Source organism: Gorilla gorilla, chromosome 14 (genome assembly GCF_029281585.2).
Source record: "Gorilla gorilla gorilla isolate KB3781 chromosome 14, NHGRI_mGorGor1-v2.1_pri, whole genome shotgun sequence".
Lineage (NCBI taxonomy): Eukaryota > Metazoa > Chordata > Mammalia > Primates > Hominidae > Gorilla > Gorilla gorilla.
The window spans coordinates 31,385,680-31,410,723 of NC_073238.2; the positions used below are offsets into that span (position 1 = coordinate 31,385,680).

A 25,044-nucleotide genomic window follows, 5' to 3' on the forward strand; every position below is an offset into this window, starting at 1 on the left:
CATACTTTGTTAATGACTGTATCGAAAGTGGCTCATCAATCACAATACACACACTGCATTCATGCAAGATGTTATGAATGGGGAAATGTGGGGAGGAGTTATGTGGGAACTCGATCTTTTCACTTAGTTTTACTGTAAATCTAAAATTGTTCTAAAAATTAAGTCTATTAAAAATAAATCACACATAAGAAGTTCTGTGTGTATATCTACAAGCTTCCTAAAGATCTGGGGGAAATGCGGGGTCGTCAGTGGACATGGGTGGAAATGCTAAGACATAAAGTGGGGAACTACCCAGATGGAAAATCTCATAAACGAAATGCTAAAGAAAGGCTCAGAATTCAATGATTCTCTCTCAGGTACTACTTAAAATAAGAATGAGCATGCAGATGGAGGAGGACTATAATATAAGAAATTCTGTTTATTGGGTAAGGAGATCATGATCCACGCTGCTATGGAATCTCAGAATCCTCTATAAATGTAAAGAAGTCTCGCTAAATTTAACGGCAAGGCCTCCTGCCCCTGCCAGAGCCCATTCCTCCTCCAAGACTCCTTGGCACCCAGAAGTGGAGAGCCAACTCACCCACTTGGTCCCTGGCACCTGCACTGTGCCACCCCTGCCCAGACATCAGCCCCACAGGCCCCTTCCCTACCACATGCCAACCTCTCTTTCCCACCTCAGAGGAGCGTCCCCTTCTTGGAATCCCCTCTGTGCCTCCCTGCACTTCCCCATCTGTTTCCAGGGTTAAAAACTGGGACTCTGCCCAACTCAGCAGAGATGTTCACTGTGACAGTCCAGGAGAGGCCAGTGAACACAGACTGCCCACTCCTGACTCCAGCCATAGGCTGCTGGGGCCAGAACAAGGCTTCAGGTTGGGGGATCCAGAGGTGGCCAAGCAGAGCCAGCCCCTGGGGCTCAGACTGAAGATGAGCATTTAAGGTGAATGCACTGTATCAGGGCACACAGCACCCTATGGGCATGCCATGGGAGACAGGAATGCCTCTGGGGGGAGGCCATGCTGGGTCTGGTCCTGACAGATGAATGAGGCTTCCCCAGGCAGGTTAGCTGTGCAGGTGAGGGGTGCTACCAGGCAAAGAAAGGTGAATGTGCACCTTGAGGTGGCTCTGGCAGTGATGTAGGGTAGCGCCCAACAAGTCCTGACAGCAGGTTGAGGTCACATCCCCCCCTTGAATCTGCAGATGATGAGGGTATCCCAGGCCCCATGAGGTCTGCACTGTGGGTGAAATGTTCCACAACTGGACTTAAGCAGGGAGAGGCTAGCGGCAGAGATCAGCAACTGTGGGTACCGAGGCGAGGGCTGGCCCAGAGGGGAATGGTGACCCCAGCAGTGTGGCCTGTGGGAGTCCAGAGCCAGCAGTACTTTGGGAAACCCATGAGCTTCTCAAAAATAACCACAACAACACAGACCGTGTCCACTGCTTGTCAACGCCCTGCACTCTGTCGCTGGAAATGCCAGCCTTCCCTGCCGTAGACACTCACAGCTGAGTCGGAGTCGGGGGGCGGTGTGCAGCCACTGGCCTCTCTTGGGCCATCAGAGTGCCTCTGACCCTGGGACCTTTTCTCAGACTGGGATCACAGAAAGCAAGGTTGGCCTTTGTTCCTCCTGTCCACATGGCCTACTGAGGCAGAACCCAGCCCTCAGCACCAACATGGAATGCACGAGATTCATGGCATGAACGTGATCATCCAGCCCAGCCACCTCTGAAGCCCTGGGGCCCTGAGAGGAAAGGGCAGACCTGGACATCCACTCCATTTCTCAGCCCCCACCTCTGCACCCCCCCTCCCCGCCCCCACCCCAGTCCAAGCAACTCAGCGGTTTCCTTGCTTCACAGCACTCACTTCTGCCCTGGTGCACCCTGAGACCCCTGGGTAGGGCTCCCAGCCTCAGGCTCTGGGAGAGCTAGAAGGTTCCATTCTTCATGCTGGCCTCACCAGACTGTCCAGAGTCTAGAACACACCTAAGTGACCCTTTGAGGGGCAACATCACAATGAATGAACCATAAAACTTGACTACAATCCTTTGACCAAATAACCTCACTCCTGGCAATCTGCCCCCAAGAGTGTGTCCAAAGAATCTAAAAAGATGCTTCTGGCATTTCTCATACACCCAGGGTCCCAGGTGGCACAGACATCCACCCAGCTAGGACCCAAGCATAACCATGAGCTTGCTGAGAGAGAAAAAAAGAAAACATTCAAAACAGGAAACTGAAGATTCACACACACTGGAAAAAAATGATCAAAGTTGATAAAAAACCTCCAGAAGGCTGGGCAGGGCGGCTCAGCTCTGTAATTCCAGCACTTTGAGAAGCCAAGGCAGGTAGATTGCCTGAGCTCAGGAGTTCAAGACCAGCCTGGTCAACACAGTAAAACCCTGTCTCTACTAAAATACAAAAAATGAGCCGGGCGTGGTGGCGTGCACCTGCAATCCCAGCTACTCAGGAGAGGCTGAGACAGAAGAATTGCTTGAACCTGGGAGGTGGAGGTTGCAATGAGCCGAGATCACACCATTGCACTCCAGTCTGGGTGACAAGAGCAGGACTCTTGTCTCAAAAAACAAAACAAAATAAACAAACATACAACGACAACAAAAAAAACAAGAAAAAAGAATCTCTAAGAATGAAAAGTGACTTTAAAATTTAAAACTCAATGAACAATTTAAACAGCAAATTGAACACTTTTGCTTGATAGTTCCACCATCTTCAGAGAACTGGTGAACTGGAAAAGAGATCTGAAGAAATTGACCCAGGCTGGGACACAGAGAAGCAGGTAGATGGCGAGAAAGCCCAGTTAGGAGCCGCCGGGATGGAAGGAGGAGGACAGGTGAAAAAGAGCTCCAGAGGAGGAGGACATATGGCCGTGTGATGGTGTGGAACTGACAAAAGGCTGGCCACCCCCACCCCCCCCAAACACACCCCTATCCTTGGGTGTGAGCTCCCCATGAGAAAACTTGCACGCTCACCGGGCTCCCTTCCATTTCCACAAGCCACAAAGCCTCCTCCCATTGCTTGTCACCCTCATCAGCGACCCTGGCTGCTCTGCCCTAGAGCTCCAGGAAACTAATGAGCCACTGATTCCTTCAGGGACAGGGGTGCCTGAGCACAAGCCCTCAGCACCAACGTGGAATCCACGAGATTCAGAGGGGCTCTGCACACACCTTCCCAAGACCTTGCTGAGGCCCTCCCTGCACACTGAGCTGCCCCCTGGCCATCCCTGAGACCATGGAGACACCCTCGCAGCAATGGGCCAGCTTGGGGGTGCCAATCATCCTGCCCAGCACACACTGAGCCCACCCAAAATGCCAATCCAAAACGTTGGCCTAAGTCCATCACTGGCTAATTCCTCCTCTATTTATCAAATAAAGACATTGAAGGGAAAAAAAGGCTAGGCCCTCTTAGGTGTGTTTTCCACCTGTCACAGCCTATTTGCAAACTTAGCACTACTGCAGTGTCTGATATTTTCCCTCTCAAGCCCGAACCAACCTTAACTATTTTACAAAGTTATGCTACTTATAATGTCCCTTTCTGCCACAACTGCCACTGGGGGCCCTCAAGATGCTTCCACCCTGGGCTGGGGTCCCTGGCTGCGTATGTGTAGACAGCCAAAGCTGGGTGGGTCTCGGCCAGTCTGCATGGTTCCAGTAGAAACACACTTGAACACAAACAGCCAAGGAAAGTAAGGATAATTTGGCTTTTTTTCTCCTAGGACATGTAAGTACTCATGGGACAAAGTCATTTGTGCTAATTAATAAAAACTGCAGAAAGAAACCCTTACACCACAATAGCACATCAGAAGGCTATTCAGCTATTGCAGGAGAATTTCTCATTCTCTGAAGTCACTCTTGACATTTATAAATCCAGAAATACAAAATTAAAACTTAACTGTTCCTCGAATGTGGTGGACAAACACCTGCATTCGGTGGCTTAGCTCATCTATGGCCGCCCCACACTGAACACACCAGATCTGGTCCAGTCTCGGAAGCTAAGCAGGGTCAGGCCTAGTCAGACTTTCAATGGGAGGCTGGCCTCCCTGTAAAGCAGCAGAGCAGCAGTCCCCTTCGGGGCAGGGTCTGGGTGCAGCTGCTTGGGTCAAGCTCCCCTCCTCCAGTGCCAGTTGCTTCCTGCCACAGCATGGAGCTTGTCTCGCCATTTACCCAGCCCTCACACACACCAGGGCCACCATCCCACAACCTGCGAGATAGCCCTGTCAATTTGCATTTTACAGGTGATCAGGAAGAGTGAGAGAGGTGAGGGACTCACTCTGGTCACACCTGAGGTGGCTGAGCAGGTCTAAATTGCAAAGCTATTCCAAGGTGCAAGAGCTTGCAAAGCTGTCCCACACTGCAACACCGCCCCATGTTGAACCTTGCCCCCTCAGAGCAGTGTGGCTAAGGTAATGTGGGTCCCCACAGGTAAGGACAGGCATCGGACTGCACACGTGCCCCAGGCACCACGACACCACACACCACACACACATGCACATGTGCTACACACACTACACAAACCGCACACACATTCACACACATAATTCACATGCCACACACATACCACACAGACCACACAGATACAAACACATTACAGACACAAACACATCACACACACACACACCACACACCACCCACAAGCACAGCAGGCACCTCCTCTCACCTGGCCATGCAGGCTGCATGGAGCTGGGGGCCAGGGTAATCGGGCCTATTCCTGGGCAGCATGAGGCCCATGGTCGTCCTATCTCTCTTGGCCTCAACATCTTCCTGGATAAAGACAAGGGGGTTGGTTGGTCTGCACCTGGGTGGCCAGACTCAGCAAACAAAACCACAGGACACCCAGTCAGATGAGTTTCAGATCAACGGAACTGGGAGCATGGCTGGGTGTCCTGTATACACCTGACTCCACCGGATCCCCCTTGCTGCAAGCAGCTCACGTGTAAAAAGAGGTGCTGTACCACATCAGCCCTCGTGGTGGCACGCTATGATATAGCTGAAGTCCAGGAAAGTTGAAATTCACAGGCAACCACCAACTATCTCCGCTGAGAGGCCGGTCCCCCATGAGCTGCTTCACCAGCATTTGTTCCTGCCTTTGAAACACTGGCATTCAGGCAGTGAGTGTGGCATGCTCTTTTGCTCGTTTTCTAAAATCACTGTTTCCAACCTCCATGCACCCCATTCTCCTCGCACCACCTCTGCCATCATCATTTGGAATTTGTCAGGAACCCCCTGCCTAGATTCCAATGAGGCCCCACTTCTTGGGCTTGCTGGAGCAACAGGAGCTGGCCTGTGGGAAATGAGAGAGGGAAGGGCAGCCCACAGCGTGGTGGCAGGGCACCCTCCCAGTGGGCATAGCCACTCCAGCCAGGCCAGTGCCACCTAATCCCTGCCTAACACTGCCCCTTCAAGATGAAGACAATGATAGTAAAATCAAACACGGCAGAAACCCAAGGTCCAGCAGGACTTTCTTGGAACCCACCCCGGACAGCCCCTGCATGTGCATGCGATGGGCCACCTGGTACTTCCCCACCTCCCTGCAGAGGGTCCCTGGGATACCACGAAAGCCACACCCATGGAGATGAACACAGGGCTAGCTCGCTGAGACCTGTGCTGGACACAACAAACAGGCTCCCGAGCAACAGTGCAATAAATGACATCATGTCTGAGAGGCACGCACAATACAAAACAACACTGCTTCCAAGGGCGCACACGGACATACCAGCCACGTCAAAAGGTGGGGCTTGGTGGGAAGTCCGTAACGGTGCGGGCAGCAGGGACAGGCCAACAGGAAGGGAGGGGCTTACAGAATGAGGTGATGAGCTTCTTAGGAAAATGCACTCCTGTATGAGCTGGAGATGATTAAAATAAAATTGTGAAGAAACAAGGGCCTCCATGTGAGCTCTGCCCTGCCTGCCCTGTGCCAGCAGCCTGGGATGGGGACTGAGGAAAAATGGTCAAAGTACGGCCTCATCCCAGCCCAGGGCCCCGTGGACGCCCCTCCTCAGTGGGGCCTGCCAGAGTGAACCCCTGCGCTGACACTCGTGAACAACCTCTTGGGAGGGTGGAGAGGTGACAATATCTGCACCATGCCTGCTCTTAGCAGGTGACGGGTCAAGCGTAGTTCAGAGGCCAGGACTATCATGGGCACAACCCGCTTCTGATGGCGGTTGGCAGCTTTGTTTTCTCAGAACTGCCACTTACGGAAGGTTACATCCAGCCCCCCTGGGCCCCGTGGACTGACTGCCGGACAAACATCCAATGTCCCTCTGGACTGCCATCCTCTGGTGGGATGGGAGCCAAGGTCCTGGTGATGAGCGCAGCGGCAGGGTTCCCGCAGCACGGCCCCCTTCACTGGCTTGGAGTGAATCACGATTAAATGCTAAGCCTGATGCTCACTTGTCAAAATAACACATCCACAGTGTGCTGCATGCCTGGCGTGAATCGGGTTTTCCTGTCTCCCCTTAGAGGCATCTGGACTTCTCAAGCCCCACCCCTGGGGTGTCACCAGGCAGATGGCAGGCCTCCCCCCCTAAGGGGCCTGAGGAGCTGTAGGGGCAGGCCTGCCAGCCACCATCCAAGCTGGAGACCATCCAGCAAGAACAAAACGAAGTCGGCCAGCCTGTTCATTTTGTTCTGATGGCCAGCTGAGCTGGCAGAGGTGCCCCCAATGTCCCATGTTGACCTGAGGACCCCTGCCCATCAGGGTGCCCCCCAGGGTGTCCAGAAGAGGAGAGGTGTCAGACCAAGACACTCTCCTGGGGAGGAGGAGGGATTTGGAAATTTAAGGGAGATCCGAGAGAAGAGTTCTTTAAAAATCCTCCAATCTTGGCTATGAGATACTTCCCAACGCTGTTCTCAAAAGGGAGGCCAGAAGAACCCACAAATGTAAGGAGCACGTGAAAAGGCGCTCAGCAGCAAGGTGACTGCAGTGCTACGCAGGCCTAAGGGTAGGTTCCAGCCTTACGGGGATGCCCCTCCCTCACCACGTCCCATGGCCAGGCACTTTTTTAAAGGTTTTTTAAAACTTGATAGAGGCCAGGCGCAGTGGCTCAAGCCTGTAATCCCAGGACTTTGGGAGGAGGCCCAGGCGGGCAGATCACGAGGTCAAGAGATCGAGACCATCCTGGTCAACATGGTGAAACTCCATCTCTACTAAAAATACAAAAATTAGCTGGGTGTGGTGGCGCATGCCTGTAGTCCCAGCTACTTGGGCGACCGAGGCAGGAGAATCGCTTTAACCCGGGAGGCAGAGATTGCAGTGAGCCGAGATCGCGCCATTGCACTCCAGCCTTGCAACACAGCGAGACTGCATATCGAGAAAGGAAAAAAAAAAAAAAAAGACAAACGCTGAGACACTAAGGTGTAATTTTCCTGACTCTGCCCAGAGACACATGCTCAGCTGTATGCATCAGCACCTTCCTGGGAAGTAAGCTCCCTGGGCACATGAATCCCACCACCAGATGCTTGGGTGCAAATCTACAGAGGATCCTAAGACAAACCTTACATGGCAAGAGCTTCCCACAGTGCCCTCCTCAAGCTCCTCCTTCAGAATCTCACTTCAGGGGCTGGATATACTTGACTTCTCAGATTTCCCAAACAGCTCCAACTTGCCTACCCATTGTCATTGATTTGAACGATCTGGTTAGTGGACTCCTCTGATCCTCCAATTCCCTGTTCCAGATACACAACTCACTTAGTCCCCTCAAAATTGTATACAGTCTACTTTCTACAATAAATTCCTTAGCATTACATAGTCTGAATGCCGGTCTGAAACGTAAATCTTTCTAAATACAAAAATATATGCTGAGGCCAAGCCAGGCAATTGAGACCAGCGTGGCTAACATGGTGAAACTCTGTCTTTACTAAAATACAAAAATTAGCCATCTGTGATGGCGCAGGCCTATAGTTCCAGCTACTTGGGAGGCTGAGTCATGAGAATTGTTTCAACCCAGGGGGCAGACGTTGCAGTGAGCTAAGTCCCACTGCACTCCAGCCTGGGCAACAGAGCAAGACTGTCTCAAAAGAAATATATATATATATATATATATGTATATATATATGTGTGTGTGTGTACGTGTGTGTGTGTGTATGTGTACATATGTTTATATATGCTGAAAGAGCAAATAACGTGGACAACAAAATGACACTTAAATAAAAGACATGTCTAAAATTAAATGTAACATAAAACAAAAAAGATTCCAAATTTATTAAACAATGGAATAATCTCCAGAATATATCTTAAGTTAAAAAAAAAACAAGATGGATAAAATATACACAGTATACTCTATTCATCTAAAAAGAGGGAAGAGATAGAAATATATGTTTCTCATATTAAGAAACAAAACACTAGAAGAATGAAATGTTAAAAAAAATTAGTAGTTGCCTTTAGGAAATGAAAAGAAATGAAGCAGAAGTGACAAGGACAGAATCCATATTCTGTATGAAATATATATTGTTTTTGTAGATTTCATTTTAGAACTATGTAACTTACATAAACATAAAATTAAAATTTTAAGAAGTCTAGAAATAAAATATAAACAAATGAACTGAAATCTGTAATTCTTTAATGGTATAATCATAAAGAGAGGAACTATTCTAAGTGATTTCAAGTGATACTAACTGTATAATTCCTAGTAGAATATACTCTAGTGACAAACAGAAAATAAATCTTGATCCTGTATGTACTGTAGAATCAAGGAAACAAATACTTCTGTGGTATTTTAATTCTATCACTCCTACTGTCTCTAAAAACCCAACACTTTCAGCATGGGAGAGCAAAGTAATGGTAAAGAACCTGTAGTCTTGAATTTGAAAAAGAAGTATCTATATGAAATGAAGTCAAGATATTTTATTTTGTATTAAAAAAACATATTTCTACTTCTGTCCACTGAAAACACCTAGAAACAATGACCAATACTATAGTAATGACTAATGACCAATCCCATAGTAATCCCCACCCATTTGTAATCTTCAACCACCATTTCCCAGTAAAAAGAATCCGGACTCCTTTGGGAAATGACTGCTTCTATGTCTGAAGCAAAAAAAAAAAAAAAGGACATAATGACCCTGGAACATGTTGTCATACCAGACAGCAACACTGACTAATAATAAGGGTCATGTCAAAAATGGTTAGGAAAGAATTTTAAAGAGGCCCCCACTGACCAAAAGTGTAATAACTTGGACGTGGTTAAGGATGGCAATGTAATGAAACATATTAAATATATTTAAATCCACACTACTGTTTCCATGTAGGATAGAACAGTTTACTGCAAAACAATAGCTCCTACCACAAACTTAATTTCTAACAAAAGATGAAATATAAAACTCATCTGTAGAATTCAGAGAGCTACTGAAGGAATAATGATTAGTAAGACTAAGATTTCAAAAATAGTGAGCTATAGTGAGCTAACGCGATCTTCTGCAGCTGCTTTTCCTCTGGTGCATTTGCAGATTCTGGTCAGAAAAAGAGATTTTGAGAAATAAGGCTTTTTTCCCCAGGCAATGTACCTCTACTGGAAGAAGAAACCATCAGAGATTCTGGTGTTCACTGAGGGCTAGACTGGCAAAACTGAAGAACTGAGGGAATCGCAAATGCCTCAGTGAGTGGAACAGGGTAAAAAGGCTAAACCAAAAACTTCTGAAAAGCAAAGCAGAATGTGAAAGTCTTGCAGTTTCAAGACAGTAAGAGTTCAGAATCCGCTAATGGAGACCTTAACCTTAGTAAATACAGTTCTCAGTGATAAGCCCTGGAAGGCTGTGTCTTCTACAAACAGGAGCAAATTACAGCAACTGGCAACCTTATGGGCTATTAGTAGGGGGTGTAACTTAGTAGTTACCTTGAAAACTGGCATTATCTGCTAAAACTGAACACAAACACACTCAGCAATTTTACTATACACCCAACAGAAATGTATAAATGTTCACCAAAAGACATGTACAACAATGTTTTATGGCAGCATGTTTTATAATTTCCAAAAACTGGAACAATCCAAATGTCAACAGCAGAAGTGTTTTTTTTTTTTTCATTATTATACTTTTAAGTTTTAGGGTACATGTGCACAACCAAGCCAAATGTCCAACAATGATAGACTGGATTAAGAAGTGGTTTTTAAAAACTGGTATACACCTACCATGAAAAAATATACAGCAAGAAAATGACTTACAACCGTGAGCTTAATTTTGCAAATGCAACACTGACAGAAGTCAGAGCAAGACATTCTGTATGATGTTACATAAATTTCAAAACCAGGCTAAATTCATCCCATGATTTTGTAAGTCTGGATAGATCCCTGGAAGTCAGTGACTGAAAGGAAACACAAGGAGGACTTCGAGATTCACAGTATTGTTTTATTTCTTGATCTGGATACTGGTTATACTGGTGTGTTTACTTGGTAACTGAGCTGTATATTTACAATTTGTGCACTTTTCTATACACATAATTTAACGAAGTTTGCTAAATATATGCTTAAATCCATGAATGCATGATGATAATAAAAGCCAACAACAAATTGGCCATTTGGCGGATACAGAGAAATCATGGTAGACACTGAGGTGCTACCCAGTTCCTCCTTCAAAAAAGGACTTGCTGTAAGTGCTGAAAGTGCTGTCAATCAGCCCCTTCAGGGATTGCCTCACCTACAGGGAACAACCCTGTTCAAGGTCATACCCTTCCCACGGTAACCCACATCCAATGACTAACTGATGTGGCAATATAAACGCCTGGACACCTCAACTGCAATTCTGGGCAACCCAGAAGAGCCGTTCTTGCCCCAGGCTCCCATTCTCACTCCAGGCTCCCCATGGAAGTTGGCCAAAGCTGGTGCTGGGCCTGCACCGTATTTGCCTAGTGCTCCTCACTCCCATATGTTGATTTGAAAGAAAAAAAGAAAACAACAACAAAAAAAGCTGATTAACTTCCAATTGAAAATTAAGTTTGAAAGCTAGAGAACCTCTCTGAAAACACAGAGAGACTCTCCTCTCCTGCAGCAGGAGAGTAGAGAAACCTAAGGACCAGAACCAGCACTTAATTGTCACTCATTCATTTATACTTATGTATCTCAGAGCTATATAGATTGGATGGAAGGACGGACGAACAGATTAGATATCTAAATCTGTATGTGTTGGGCTTCAAAGGTTGAACTCCCAAAGGCAGCAGGTCTGCCATGCCCAGATCAGGGGCCTGGCTGGGAAAGAACAAGACTCTGACACATGGAATGGCAACATCCGGGTTGGTGCTCCCAAAAGTCTTGTCTCCCCAGATTCCTGAACCTTCTGCCAACAAACTAGTGAGCCTGGAAGAGAACCGCAAGCCTCAGGTAAGATTGAGGCCCTAACCAAAACCTTGATTTCAGCCTGATGAGAACCTGGGCAGAGAACCCAGCTAAGCAATGCCCTGACTCCTGACCCACAGAAACTGTAAGATAGTCATTCTGTGTGTTTTAGGCTACTGTTTGTGGTAGTTTGTTACACAGCAGTAGAAAACTAAAACTACCACCAAACCTGCATCTGTAATGTAAACTTCCCTCCTAAGCTTCAGATGTGTTATTCCAAATGTCCATATGGTTTCTCCACGTGGATAACTTGTAGACACTTCAAACTCAACATTTCCAAAGCTTAATCCATAATCTTCCTCCCATGTTTCCTATCATAGTAGGTAGTACCACAATCTACCCAGTTTCCCATGTGGGACATCTGAGAATCTTCACCATACTTCCTTTGTTCCCTTTGCTTCATCTCCCTTTAGTTAGGGGAATTTTAAAAATATATTTTGGCCTCCACCTTTACTCATTTCTCAACTTGCTCAGAAGCCAGGCAGGGAAGGAAGAAAAGTGGTACTCAGGTCCCCCAGACTCCTACTAACAGCACCGAATTCTATGAAAAAGAAAAAAAAAATCAAGATTAAGGAGTTCCAAGTAATCAAGAATTTATCAGACAAGATGGTCAGGGGAAGGTCTCTGAAGATGTGACATTTGAGCAGAGACCTAAATGAACTAAAAGAATGGGAAGACCAGCGTGGTTCACACCTCTAATTCCAGCACTTTGGGAGGCCGAGGCAGGTGGATCACTTGACGTCAGGGGTTTGAGACCAGCCTGGCCAACATGGGGAAACCTCGTGAAACCAAAAAATACAACTTAGTCAGGCATGGTGGTACATGCCTGTAGTCCCAGCTACTCAGGAGGATGAGGTGGGAGAATTGCTTGAACCCGGGAGGCAGAGGTTGCAGTGAGCCAAGATCTTGCCACTGCACTCCAGCCTGGGCAACAGAGTGAGACACTGTCTCTAAGTAAATAAATAAATAGATAAGAATGGGAAGACCCACGCAAAGATCTAAAGAAGAGCATTCAAGGCAATAGTTGCAAGTAAAATGGATCTGATGTTGGGATGTTGGGTGAGGCATGTTCAAAGCCTAGCAAGAAGGCCAATGTGGTTCACCCAAAGGGAACAAAAGAGGAAAATCTAGGAGATGCGGTCAAGAGATTAGAGAAGCAGGAGTCAGATCATGAAAAGCCTTATGGGCCATTTTAAGAACTTTGAATTTATTTTGAATTTGATGATATCGCAGATTATATTTCCCAACTGTCAAAAGTATCTCTCAGCCCACATGCCTTCCTGCAATAAGATTTTGCCACTCCCAGCCGGGCGCGGTGGCTCACGCCTGTAATCCCAGCACTTTGGGAGGCCAAGGCAGGCGGATCACGAGGTCAGGAAATCAAGACCATCCTGGCTAACACGGTGAAACCCTGTCTCTACTTACCAAAAAAAAAAAAAAAAAAAAAAATTAGCCGGGCGTGGTGGTGGGCACCTGTAGTCCCAGCTACTCAGGAGGCTGAGGCAGGAGAATGGCGTGAACCTGGGAGGCAGAGCTTGCAGTGAGCCGAGATCGTGCCACTGCACTCCAGCCTGCGCGACAGAGCAAGACTGTCTCAAAAAAAAAAAAAAAAGATTTTGCCACTACCTCATTAGAAAGAGAAATTTCTTTTTCCACCTCCTTTCATCTAGCAGGTCCAGTGACTACTCTGACCAATAAAATACGGCTAAAGGCACACTGTGTAGTTCCAGGCCACAGCCCTTAATTGGTCTGACAGTTTTTATTTCCCTCTTCCTGCTGCCAGGTAAAAAAATGGGACTACTCTGAGAGCAGCATGCTGTGAGAAGCCGAGGCCGCATGCAGAGATTCTGAAGAATGAGATGCCCTTGTGCAGAGGATGCCGAGAAGCACTGAGGAGCCAGACATGTGACTGAAGAAGCCATAATGGAAGGGATTCTCCAGCCTCAGCAACACCATATGGAACAGAAGAACTGCCCACCTGAACCTGTCATGAATTACTGACCCCCCAAAATTGTTAGCACAATAAAACAGTTTTTAGGCTACAAGGCTTTGGAATACCTTATTATACAGCAACAGATAACCAAAAGACAGGGGAAGAAGGCACTGAAGGAATGTAAGCAAAGGAATGACATAATCTGATTTATGTTTTAAAAAGAACCCTCCTGTTGCTGTATGTTAGAAAACAGTCTTAGTCAACAGAGAATGGTAGCTTAAATTAAGTTAGTAAGAATAGAGGAGAAAGTCATGAAGTATTATAATAGATTTAGAAGGGGGATGCTTATTTAAAATGGTAAGCTGATTCTGAAGCTAATTTGGAAGAATAAACTTGTGAGAATACCAAAGAAATTTTTGAAAAACAAGAACGAGACATGACCAAGCATTGAAATATACTGTTAAGCTCTTGTAACACAACCTGTGCATTATAAGCATAAATTAATTGCAGTCACAGAAAAGATCTTCATATTTACACAGAAATTTAACATAATAAAGGTGGTATTTCAAATCAATGGATTAGTCAATACAATGATGCCACATCAAAAAGAAAAGACTAATTCATACCAAATTTTAAAATATATGGGTGTTGCCAGATGTGGTGGCTCATCCCTATAAAACCAGCACTTTGGGAAGGCTGAGGCAGGCAGATCACTTGAGCCCAGGAGTTTCAGACCAACCTGGGGAACAAAGTGAGACTGTGTTTCTACAAAAAAAAATTTTAAAAATTAGCTGGAGGTGGTGGCATGCACCTGTAATCCCAGCTACTTGGTAGGCTGAGGTGGGGGAATCTCCTGAGCGCGGGAGGTTGAGGATGCAAGTGAGCCATAATTGCGCCGCAACACTCCAGCCTGGGTGATAGAATGAGACCCGTCTCAAAGAGCATGTGTGTGTGTGTGTGTGCATGCGCGCAAGAGACAGAGAGATTAAGAAAAAAACAAAGCCATAAAGCTATTAGGAAAAATACTAAAGAATATTACTGGAGTGAGAAAGATTTTCCTAAGCAAGACAAACACACAGCACCGATAACAACACTGATATTTGCCTACAAGAAAATGAATGAATTCTGTAACAAAAAGACACTGCTAATAAAGAAACAAACAGGAGGTAAAAGAATGGACATACAATCAGCTACCAAAAAGTTTACATAACAGATAAGGTTGTCTTGCCTACTACTGACAATATTTATTGGAAAAACTGTTCAAGAAATAAGGGACAATTCAAAGATAAGTGATCAGTAAATATATAAAAATATGACCATCTCGTTAACAATTTTTAAAGTGTAAAATAAAATTAGACCACATTTGTAACTACATTTTTCACAAAAAAGTAATATTGGAACACATGTAAGAAAATAATTATGCCTAGAATGAGGAGGAAAAAACCTTGAGCAAAATTATAACTATGAGGTCATTGTATTTGAGAGGTAAGAATAAGATGATTTTTAAAACTTTTTACTTTTATGAGTTTCTCTTTCCAATTAGATACATTACTTTTACACGATTGGGAAAACACCCTTTTTAAAACATTTCATGCTATATTATAGATCTTGGGATATAATGGAAAAAATGTAAAGCTAAGCTGCATGAAGAAATATAATCACCTTTTAATGATGATCTCTATTAACAAACTATCAGCAACTTAAGATATAAGATTTCAGCAAACAAGAGGATTTAGCAAAAGAAGGCACAACATTAAGCAAAGCACTCAGTGAACAACGGTTAATTTGTCTCTCCTTTCACTCAGAAAATACTTCAAAAGATCACAGGCTAAAAATTTTGCTTGTGTACATTCTACTCATTTTCTAAAAGGCCCCTTAGACCATAATGGGGGTGGGGTTTACACTAAAATTCACATAAGTTTTTATCTAAATGAGAGAAGAAACAAAATAACCATGCTAGGGGAAAGCGCCCAGTACATCAGCTCTAGACACCAGGTAACAAATATAAACCAGGAAGACACCCATACAACACAGAAGCAAGTCCTTCTCCCGACAATCAGGGAAGTGAACTTGGAAGCACATCATCCCCTGCCCCAGTAAAGCTTTCAGATGATGATACAGTCCCAGCCAACCCAACCGCTTGACTGCAACCCCAGGAGACCCTGCACCAGAGGCACCCAGCTGAGCCCCTCCTATCTTCCTGACCCATACAAATTGTAGGATAATAAATGTCTGTTGTTTTAAACTGCAAAGTTTTGAAGTAATGTGTTTTGCAGCAATAGATAACTAATACACTGTGAGTCTAAGTGCTGGAAAGTTAGAAAGCACCAATTTCCCCCAAGAAAAGAAAAGTAAGACTTCATCCCAACAGATCCCTGCTGGCTACAGAAAGGATAATATTTAAATTCTAACTAAAGGGCCATCAATAATATTCCTAAACAAACAGCACCAATACCAACACTGTAGTAAGAAAAAAAGGAAGAATACTTCTTTTATTAATATCTAAAATAACGTATCCTTCCTAGATGTCTCTCAGCTAAGAGACTAGAATTTCTGGTAAATATTTCAGATACTTAAAAAAAAGATTGAACACCTTCTATGTGTCTGGCACTATGCTGGGTGCTACAGATACAACCACAAAGTTAAGCCTGATCTCTGCCCCAACAATACCTTAAGAAAAAATTTCACTGTGTATATGAGATTTACAAAATGGTATCATGGGATGTATATAGATAGTAAAATGGTTACTATAGTGAAGCAACATATCTACCACAGTTACTGTGTGTGTGTGTGTGTGTGTGTGTGTGTGATGAGCAGCTAAATAACTTAATAAAAATCCCTAATGCAATTTTATGAACTATAGTCTTCCTGTTATACATAAGCTCTCCAGACTTTTTCATTCTACATTATCTGTCACTTTGTTATCTATATAATCCCATTTCCTTCCTCCTCCTGCCCAAGGTAACCAGTGTTTTATTCTCCATCTCTGTATATTTAACTTTTTAAAAATGTTCCACATATAAGTGAGATCATATAATATTTGTGTGTGTGTGTGTGTGTGTGTGATCTATTTCACTTAGCATAATGTCCTCCAGGTCCATCCATATTGTGGCAAATGACAGAATATCCTTCTTTTTAAAGGCTGAATACTATTCTGTTGTATAAACACACACATTTCCTTTATTGATTTGCCATCAACGGACATTTAGGTTGTTTCCATATCTTGGCTACCTTCTGAATAACACTGCAAAGAACATGGGAGTGCAGACACCTTTATGAGGCAATTTCATCTCCTTCAAGTATCCGCCCTGAAGAGGGACTGCCCTAGCTATACTTTTGAAACACAAAAATTTCTATAAAATAAGGGATTTTTAAGTGATAAATGATTCTAAGGATATATTGTTTTATTATAGAGTTGACACAAAATTTGTTTCTTTATAAATTACTTGCTAGGGATCTTCTATTTGATCACCCAAGATAACAGTATTGCTATAAGCAATTACTAATTAGCACTTACTGAGCACAAGTACCAGGCACTAAACACATTATACACCTCATTGAATCCCACAGTTCTCATTATCCCAATTAGTCTCTCAGTCTAAGTCTCTGCCACTCTCCTTTTATTCTCCCACCACTTTCCTTATTCATACTTCCATAGACACCATCCTGAACCCCACAGCAGTAAGCCTCTCCTATATGGTTCTTATAACAACTGTAATTACATGACCAGATAATATATTGTTTAATATCCACTGTTGTACTAGAATGTAAATTCCATGGGAGCAGGGAAGGTATCTTTCTTCTAATTGTTTTATCCCCTATGGTTGGGAGTTTTAAAAGGCAATCAGTAAGTGCTTGCTAAGGCAAGAAAAATGAACTGGTATGTTACAGCGCCTCTTGCTGCCTTCAACAACCACCTTTTCATTGCCTAGGGCAGTATCCTTCTAACTGTTGTCCAAGAACAAGTGGTCTCTGTGAGTCTACCAACCAGTCTACAGATAGTTTGGTCATCTCAGAGGAGGGGACCCATCAACGATTACCTTCACCTGTGTTTTACAAACTTGAATTGTCAAATACTATTTCTACAATAATCCTACTTCCTTAACGAGTGAAAATCTCTATACCATAAACCAGCAGGCTCTTTCCTTTATCTGGCTTCCAAGTCTGACAATCAGACATGTATCTTTCCAGGCAACCAACCACGCAATATTTTCCTGAACAAACTACATGTTCAAGAAAAAGAAATACATGTATGTGCAAACGAAAGACATACATTTAGAAAGCCTCCAACAATGAAGTTAGCTCTCCACCAACTTACCCTAGCCCATGGACATGAACTTCCAATTGTCTCACATTTAGGAGTAGATTTACATTTTTTTTCCAGCTGGAGGTATAATTGACAAAATTTATATAATTTAATGTGTACATGATGATTTAATATATGTATACATTCTGAAATGATTACTACAATCGACACATCCGTCTTCACAGTTACTGTGTGTGCGTGCGTGTAAAATATTTAAGATCTACAAGTTGGCCAGGAGCGATGACTCATGATGTAATCCCAGCAGTTTGAGAGGCTGAGACAGGCGGATCACTTGAGGACAGGAGTTTGAGACCAGCCTGGCCAACATGGTGAAATCTCATCTCTACTAAAAATACAAAATTTAGCCAGGCATGGTGGCACATGCCTGTAATCTCAGCTACTTGGGAGGCTGAGGCACAGGAATCTCATGAACCCAGGAGGTGGAGTTTGCAGTGAGCTGAGATGTGTCACTGCATCCTAGCTTGGGCAAGAGATTGAGACTCTCAAAAAAACAAACAAACAAAACGTATTAGATATTTAAAGTTAAAACAGCTCAGAATCACCAGGTATAAGGAAACCTTATTAATATGAAAGAAAAACAACACAATTAATTTTGAGAAAAAAGATAAGGAATGAGAAGAAAACTTCAAAAAACAGTAAATTATTAATATCTAAAAAATACTTAAAAATTTAAAGAAGGCTATTTTTAAAATAAAGACAGCAGGCCGGGTGTGGTGGCTCACACCTGTAATCTCAGCACTTTGGGAGGCCCAGGTGGGTGGATCACCTGAAGTCAGGAGTTTGAGACCAGCCTGGCCAGCATAGTGAAATTTCGTCTCTACTAAAAATACAAAAATTAGCCAGGCATGGTGGCGGGTGCCTATAACCACAACTACTCAGGAAGCTGAGGCAGGAGAATCGCTTGAATCCAGGAGGTGGAGATTTCAGAGAGCCAAGATTGTGCCACTGCACTCCAGCCTGAGTGACAGAGTGAGACCCCATCTTAAAAATATAAAATAAAATAAAATAAAAATGAATTAAAATTGAGAGCGTAAGAACAGAAAAGAACATTCAGAATGTTAACTATACAGTACAGTATGTTGGAAATCCCCAAGATCATCCACAGGTTCAGTGTTCTCTAGAAGGACTCACAGAACTCAACATACAGTTATATTCATAGCTATGATTTATTACAGCAAAATAATACAAAGCGAAATGTAGCCCTGAAGAAAAAAAATGCATACTTGTATCTTTACAAGCACATACATATATACATATATGTATATGCATATTGTTTTTCTTCAGGGCTACACAAACCTGATCATGGCTTCCTTGTATTTTTTTACATTTTGTTGCTAGGGAGCTCAAAGAAAATTCAGAATCCAAATATAAAAATACCATCAGATTTATAACCTAAACCTGTGATGCCCTGCCTCCCTGATTCTAACCCCTATTTCACATTTAATTTTCCCATATGCTTAAAGTGTAAAATTGTGTGTGTGTGTATGTGTGTATTTATGTATACATGTATGTAGGTGTATATACATATATATATAAATGCCTGTGTGTATATAAATATATGCGTGTGTGTGGGCATGTGTGTGTGTAGTGTTAATTTAATTGGCTTCGAATTCTTAAAATTGGGTCCCCCATACATAAATAATGGTTCAACAATCAAGCACAAATAAAAGCTCTCCTGTTCCAGTTAAGTGCCAATTTTACCAACAGTAAGAGTGTAAATCAACAAGGTAAGTATTATGGAATATAGACGGTTAGATTATCCTTTCTGCGGTGACTCTAACTCCTATTGTCAATAATTTCTAAAATAAATTAACCATAAGTACTTATATAACAATAATTTATATTGTTTTAATTGAAAAAATTCCTGGCATGCCTGTCTTTGATAAAAACAAATTATTCTTCTTTTTTAATATCATTGAGCAGCTTTATTTAGAAAATGTTATAAGTAAAAAAATAAAACTTATAACTAGGTTTTTCACCTATGCCTCCTTTCTGACTTCTTGCTTCTAAGCACTTCCTTTTGCTGTCAAATGTGTTGTGCTTTATATAATAAATTGCAAGATCATTTTATATTAAGCATCACTTATTTTATACTGCAAATATGTTCCCCTCCCATTTTCCTTGTTAACACATCCGGATTTAGTAGGAAATAAATAGCAAAACAAGGCAAGGTTCTGCTTTCAGGACTCCTTTCTCTTAAAGACATATTTATACCTAAAACCAATCATTGAAATTTTTCTTACAGGAATATATATCTGTGTCCACAATTCAGAGATTCTGGGGTTAGACGGTAGCCATTGATAGCTCTGGCTTTTAATGGGCCTCGGGGGGCATTTCTTGTTATTATCAAAAAATTATGTTACAATTTTAACTACAAGTGTTTAAAACATTTATATAGGGTCCAAATTTACATCCAATAGTATGACAATTTTATCATGCTTAAACTTAACTTTCTTTGGTCACAGAAAAAGCATCACAGTTTTGCTAATTTTTTTTTAATTTAGAAGAGGGTAGAGAAAAAAATTAACAAATCAAAGACTATCAATTACCAAGTTAATAAATGTTGACATTTTTTCAAACATCATTTATATAGATATTAATTATTACATACAAAATGTAAATAACTGTTTTTCTCTACCTTCTCTGACAACCGCCACCATCAGACACTTTGTAGATGTCCTGCAAGATCTTTTGTATATTTAATATGTGAAGTTATACACATAAAAAATAGCTTTGAAACAAAGGCAGTTAACAGTCCTTTCCTTACTGTCTGTGGACTAGACTGCCAAAAGCCACAGGATTAGAAGTGCTAGTCATCTTACTACATTCACCATGCAGCGATTTTCATTAAGCCCTATCAATGTCTTACTTATTAAAAATTACTCAAGTGAAGATCATTCTGTTTTGGGCTGGGTTTATGGTTTTGAAGACCCAATGCCAAATTTCAACACCTTATAGTATTTGGCAGGAATATGTATAAAATTACTTGATTACTAAATGTAAAAGAAAATGTATGCTGTCAATTCTTACATTTCTAATATTACTTTACAAATAATTTTAAAGCTAGTTTATTAAAGATTTTACTTTAGTTACATAAACTTGAAAAAGCATTTGACTAGTCTTTCTTAGTATCAAACTTAAGCACTTTTATTTTTCTTTAAGCCAATTAATTAGAGGTCTTTTAAATATTTTTAGTAGTGGAACATTCTGTACACAACACACAAATACATATAAAAATCTATTAGGCATGCCGATGAAGTACTGAAACCGCCTTTGCAGCATTATAACTGAGGAAATTATGACAGTGAAAGACCTAACCGACCCTATCTTGCTTCTAACCCTTAAGCTGTCCTTCTTCATTCCTGGGCATAAGCTGAACTAACTTTGGGAAGGAATTTAGTTCACTGTTTGACTCTGAAAGCAAATTGATAACAGCCCTTTCCCAAAAAACAAAAAAACAAAAAAAAAAACCCTTCTTGCCTGGGGAGCAGTCTGCCTTTGCAGGACTAACATATTAAAAATTACAGTTTAGGGGTCACACAGTCTCTGGCTTCAAAATTCTGAACCTCCCCAAACTGCTCCTGCGGGTGACATCACTACTGTAAGGCCTAACATCAGTGCTCGATACATGTTGCAGACCCTGCCCAGGCCAATAATCTGGCCCAACCAGATGCGCCATCACTCCCATAAATGGAAGACAGCAAAAAAACCTAACTTCAACCCCCTATGATTCCATCTCCAACCTGACCAATCAGCACTCCTTACTTTCCAAGCCCCTACCCACCAAATATCTTTAAAAACTCTGATCCCTGGCCACATGCGGTGGCTCATGCCTGTAATTCCCAGCACTTTGTGAGGCTGAGGCAGGCAGATCACGAGGCCAGGAATTCAATACCATCCTGGCCAACATGATGAAACCTCATCTCTACTAAAAATACAAAAAATTAGCCAAACATGGTGGTGGGTGCCTGTAATCCCAGCTACTCAGGAGGCTGAGGCAGGAGAATGGCATGAACCCGGGAGGTAGATGTTGCCATGAGCAGAGATTTCACCACTGCACTCCAGCCTGGGTGACACAGTGAGGCTCCATCTCAAAAAACAAACAAACAAAAACAAAACAAACAAAAATCCTCGATCCCCGAACGCTCAGGGAGACTGATTTGAGTAATAAACTTTGGTTTGCCACACAGCCGGCTCTGCGTGAATTTCTTTCTCCACTGCAATTCCTCTATCTTGATAAATTGGTTCTGTCTAGACAGTGCGCAAGGTGAACCCATTGAGCTGTTACCGTACGTTTTACAGCTTTAAAGATCCCCCTTTATTTCCCTATCTTAGACTTTCAGATTCTTGATAACCTGATTCACAACCCGAGACAGCTGTCAGCTAAAGAGCCTTACATTTGAACATTAAAGGAAACAACTCAGTTGAAAATCAAATACCAAAACTTACATCACAAACTACAGGAAAAAAAAAGTCTGGTGGTGCTAGAGGGAGACACTAATATTTTTCTTTAAGCCAAATTACACATAATTAAACTACATTCTTCCTTAAAAAACCAAGTGTAGCCTCTGTTGCAATAACGATTTTAGTCAAAAAAAAAAAATCAAGTGAACACAGAACTCAGTCAACTGAGTAGAAAAAAAAAAGAAAGAAAAAAAGACAAGGTCTTAGGAGAGTAAAACAAAAAAAACAAAAACATGAAGGCCTTTCAAAATAGAAACATGCATACGTACACACACACACACAATCTTGGATGTTACCTTTAAAGCTGATTTTTACACAATTGTGCTCCTTTAAACAAAACTCTTTTAATCTTACTACCATATTTCAGCTAGAACAAAATTCTGCTAAATTAACAATGGTCACACAAATTATATGATTTCTGAGTACTCTAAGTGTAAGCGGAAATTAACACCAGCTGGTTGTTAAACGTCGACTTTATTCTTTAAAAGGAATTTGCAAGACAGAATCCAAACCCAGTTTCTTACCTTGTGATGGGTCTCAGGCTGTAGACTGCTCTCTACCATCCTAGAAGCAGAAAAAAAAAATGGATTTGCCTGCTGGAAGAAGTGAGCTCTAACTCCATAAAAAAAGACATCCCTAATCTCCAAAAATTTGGTCAAGATCTGAAGTTTATTTTGCTGTATGTCTCCCTTTTTTTGGAGTTTTACTTGCTTCCAACAAGAAGACAAGTTTTCGTACCTCCATGATGATGGAAGGCAGGTAACTACTCCTTTATGGAGTTTGAGCTCACTTCTTCCAACATGCAAACTGGGGCCTGGCCCCAACACCCCACCTGCACTGGGCTTCCTCTTCCTCCCACAGCCAGAGCCTTCTTCTCTCTCCATCTTCTCAAGGAGTTTCCCTCAGAAACAGCCCTAAAGCCTCCTATGCTTTCCAACCTCAAAAGCCCTCAGGGAGTGAGTACTACTGTAAAACTAATGGTAAGATAGCAAGACAGAAAAAAGAAAAGGAGTGAGAATCTAGCAGAAATACACAGAACACTCCAGAAAATGAAAGCTTCTGTACTCACCATGAAAGAAAAAGGCCTCAAAGAAGCCGGCCGCAGAAAAGCCACACCGAAGCTGTCCTCAGTAGTCAGCGCCATGGACAGGAGGTGTCTCTTCCCCAGGATGCATCCTCAAGTTATCCCGAAGCTGCTGCTGCACCTGGTGTCTCCTGGTAATCCTAAAATTCATATAGAACCAAAAAAGAGCCCACATAGCCAAACCAAGACTAAGCAGAAAGAACAAATCTGGAGGCATTACATTACCTGACTTCAATCTATACTACACCTAGTAGAGACGGGGTTTCACCGTGTTAGCCAGGATGGTCTTGATCTCCTGACCTCGTGATCACTCGCCTCGGCCTCCCAAAGTGCTGCGATTTACAGGCGTGAGCCACCGTGCCCGGCAACAGACTTTTAATAAACAAGAGCCAAGAGCACACCCTGACACTGTGGCTCACATCTGCCATCTCAGCACTTTGGAAGGCCAAGGTGGGCGAGTCACTTGACCCCAGGAGTTTGAGATCAGCCTGCACAACATGGCAAAACTCTCTAAGAAGTACAAAAAATTAGCTGAGCATGGTGGCGCATGCTTGTAGTCCCAGCCACCTGGGAGGCTGCGGTGGGAGGATCACTTGAGCTCAGGAGATTGAGGCTGTAGTGAGCCGTGATTGCACCACTGCCCTCTAGCCTGGGTGGCAGAGGCACCTCTGAATCTGTTGGATTCTAACCCTGTATATCTCAAATTTTATTAATATTACTCAATCTTAAAGGGGGCTATGATGTCTTTAGTCTTTAAAAATATTAAATCTATAAACAAAGGACTCTATAAGGTTCAACAGTATTCAAATTTCTATATGCCTTAAAACGTGGACACAATGTATTGAGAAACACACCTACGGAAATGCACCCAATCAACTCTGAACAAAAATTTAGGTATCTCTTCAATACAAGCTATGTAGTGGTATTTACACATATTCTTCCATATATCAACAGTATCTTACATGCTCATAATCTTAAAAATAACTAAAAAGTGTCCAAATTATAGGCCTTACACATTTCTGAAAAATGATACAATATAGTCTTATAGCAGTCAAGAAAATGCATAAACTAGAGGACTCATCACCAAAAACATAATAATAATAATAATAAAAAGAGTTCACATCAAAGGTAGTAATACTAAGAATAAAAGAGGGCTCAACACCGCAGGTTCTTTGAAGCAAAAGTTATTAAAGCCTTGTTTTGTTTGTGATTCTTTGCCTTAAAACATTATATACGGCCGGACGCCGTGGCTCACACCTGTAACCCCAGCACTTTGGGAGGCTGAGGCAGGTGGATCACATGAGATCAGGTGTTCTAGACCAGCCTGGCCAACACGGTGAAACTCCATCTCTACTGAAAATACAAAAATTAACTGGGCTTGGTGGCAGGCGCCTGTAATCCCAGCTACTCAGGAGGCCAAGGCAGGAGAACTGCTTGAACCCGGGAGGTGGGGGGTCGCAGTGAGCCAAGTTCGTGCCATCATACTCCAGTCTGGGCTACAAGAGCGAGACTTCGTTTTCAAAAAGAAAAAAATTACACACAGATTCTCCCCACTTCCTTTTTCTCTTGTAAAGAGGTGGTGATGAACCAGGTTTGCTCATGCAGATGACAACACTGTAGAAAATGGTGGCAGAGAGCTGGGCGCAGTGGCTCACACCTGTAATCCCAGCACTTTGGGAGGCTGAGGCGGGTGGATCACCTGAGGTCGGTAGTTCAAGGCCAGCCTGACCAACATGGAGAAACCCCCTCCCTACTAAAAGTACAAAATTAGCTGGGCATCATGGCACATGTCTGTAATCCCAGCTACTCAGGAGGCTGAGGCAGGAGAATCTCTTGAACCTGGGAGGTGGAGGTTGCAGTGAGCCGAGCTCGCCCGATTGCATTCCAGCCTGGGCAAGAAAATGATG

General features: G+C 43.0%; 1 protein-coding gene across 2 annotated transcripts in view; it reads right to left on the reverse strand.

The window, feature by feature from the left end:
- The window catches only part of LOC115932675 (uncharacterized), a 60,167-nt gene that overhangs the window by 32,403 nt on the left and 2,720 nt on the right, over nt 1–25,044 (reverse strand). For both annotated transcript variants that reach the window (XM_063697145.1, XM_055360607.2), the window contains exons 2-3: nt 23,123–23,277; nt 22,578–22,617 (exon numbers count right to left, since the gene is read on the reverse strand). In XM_063697145.1, the coding sequence (XP_063553215.1) occupies nt 22,578–22,616 (39 nt within the window). In that variant the 5' untranslated portion in view covers nt 22,617; nt 23,123–23,277. The remainder of the gene's footprint in view (nt 1–22,577; nt 22,618–23,122; nt 23,278–25,044) is intronic.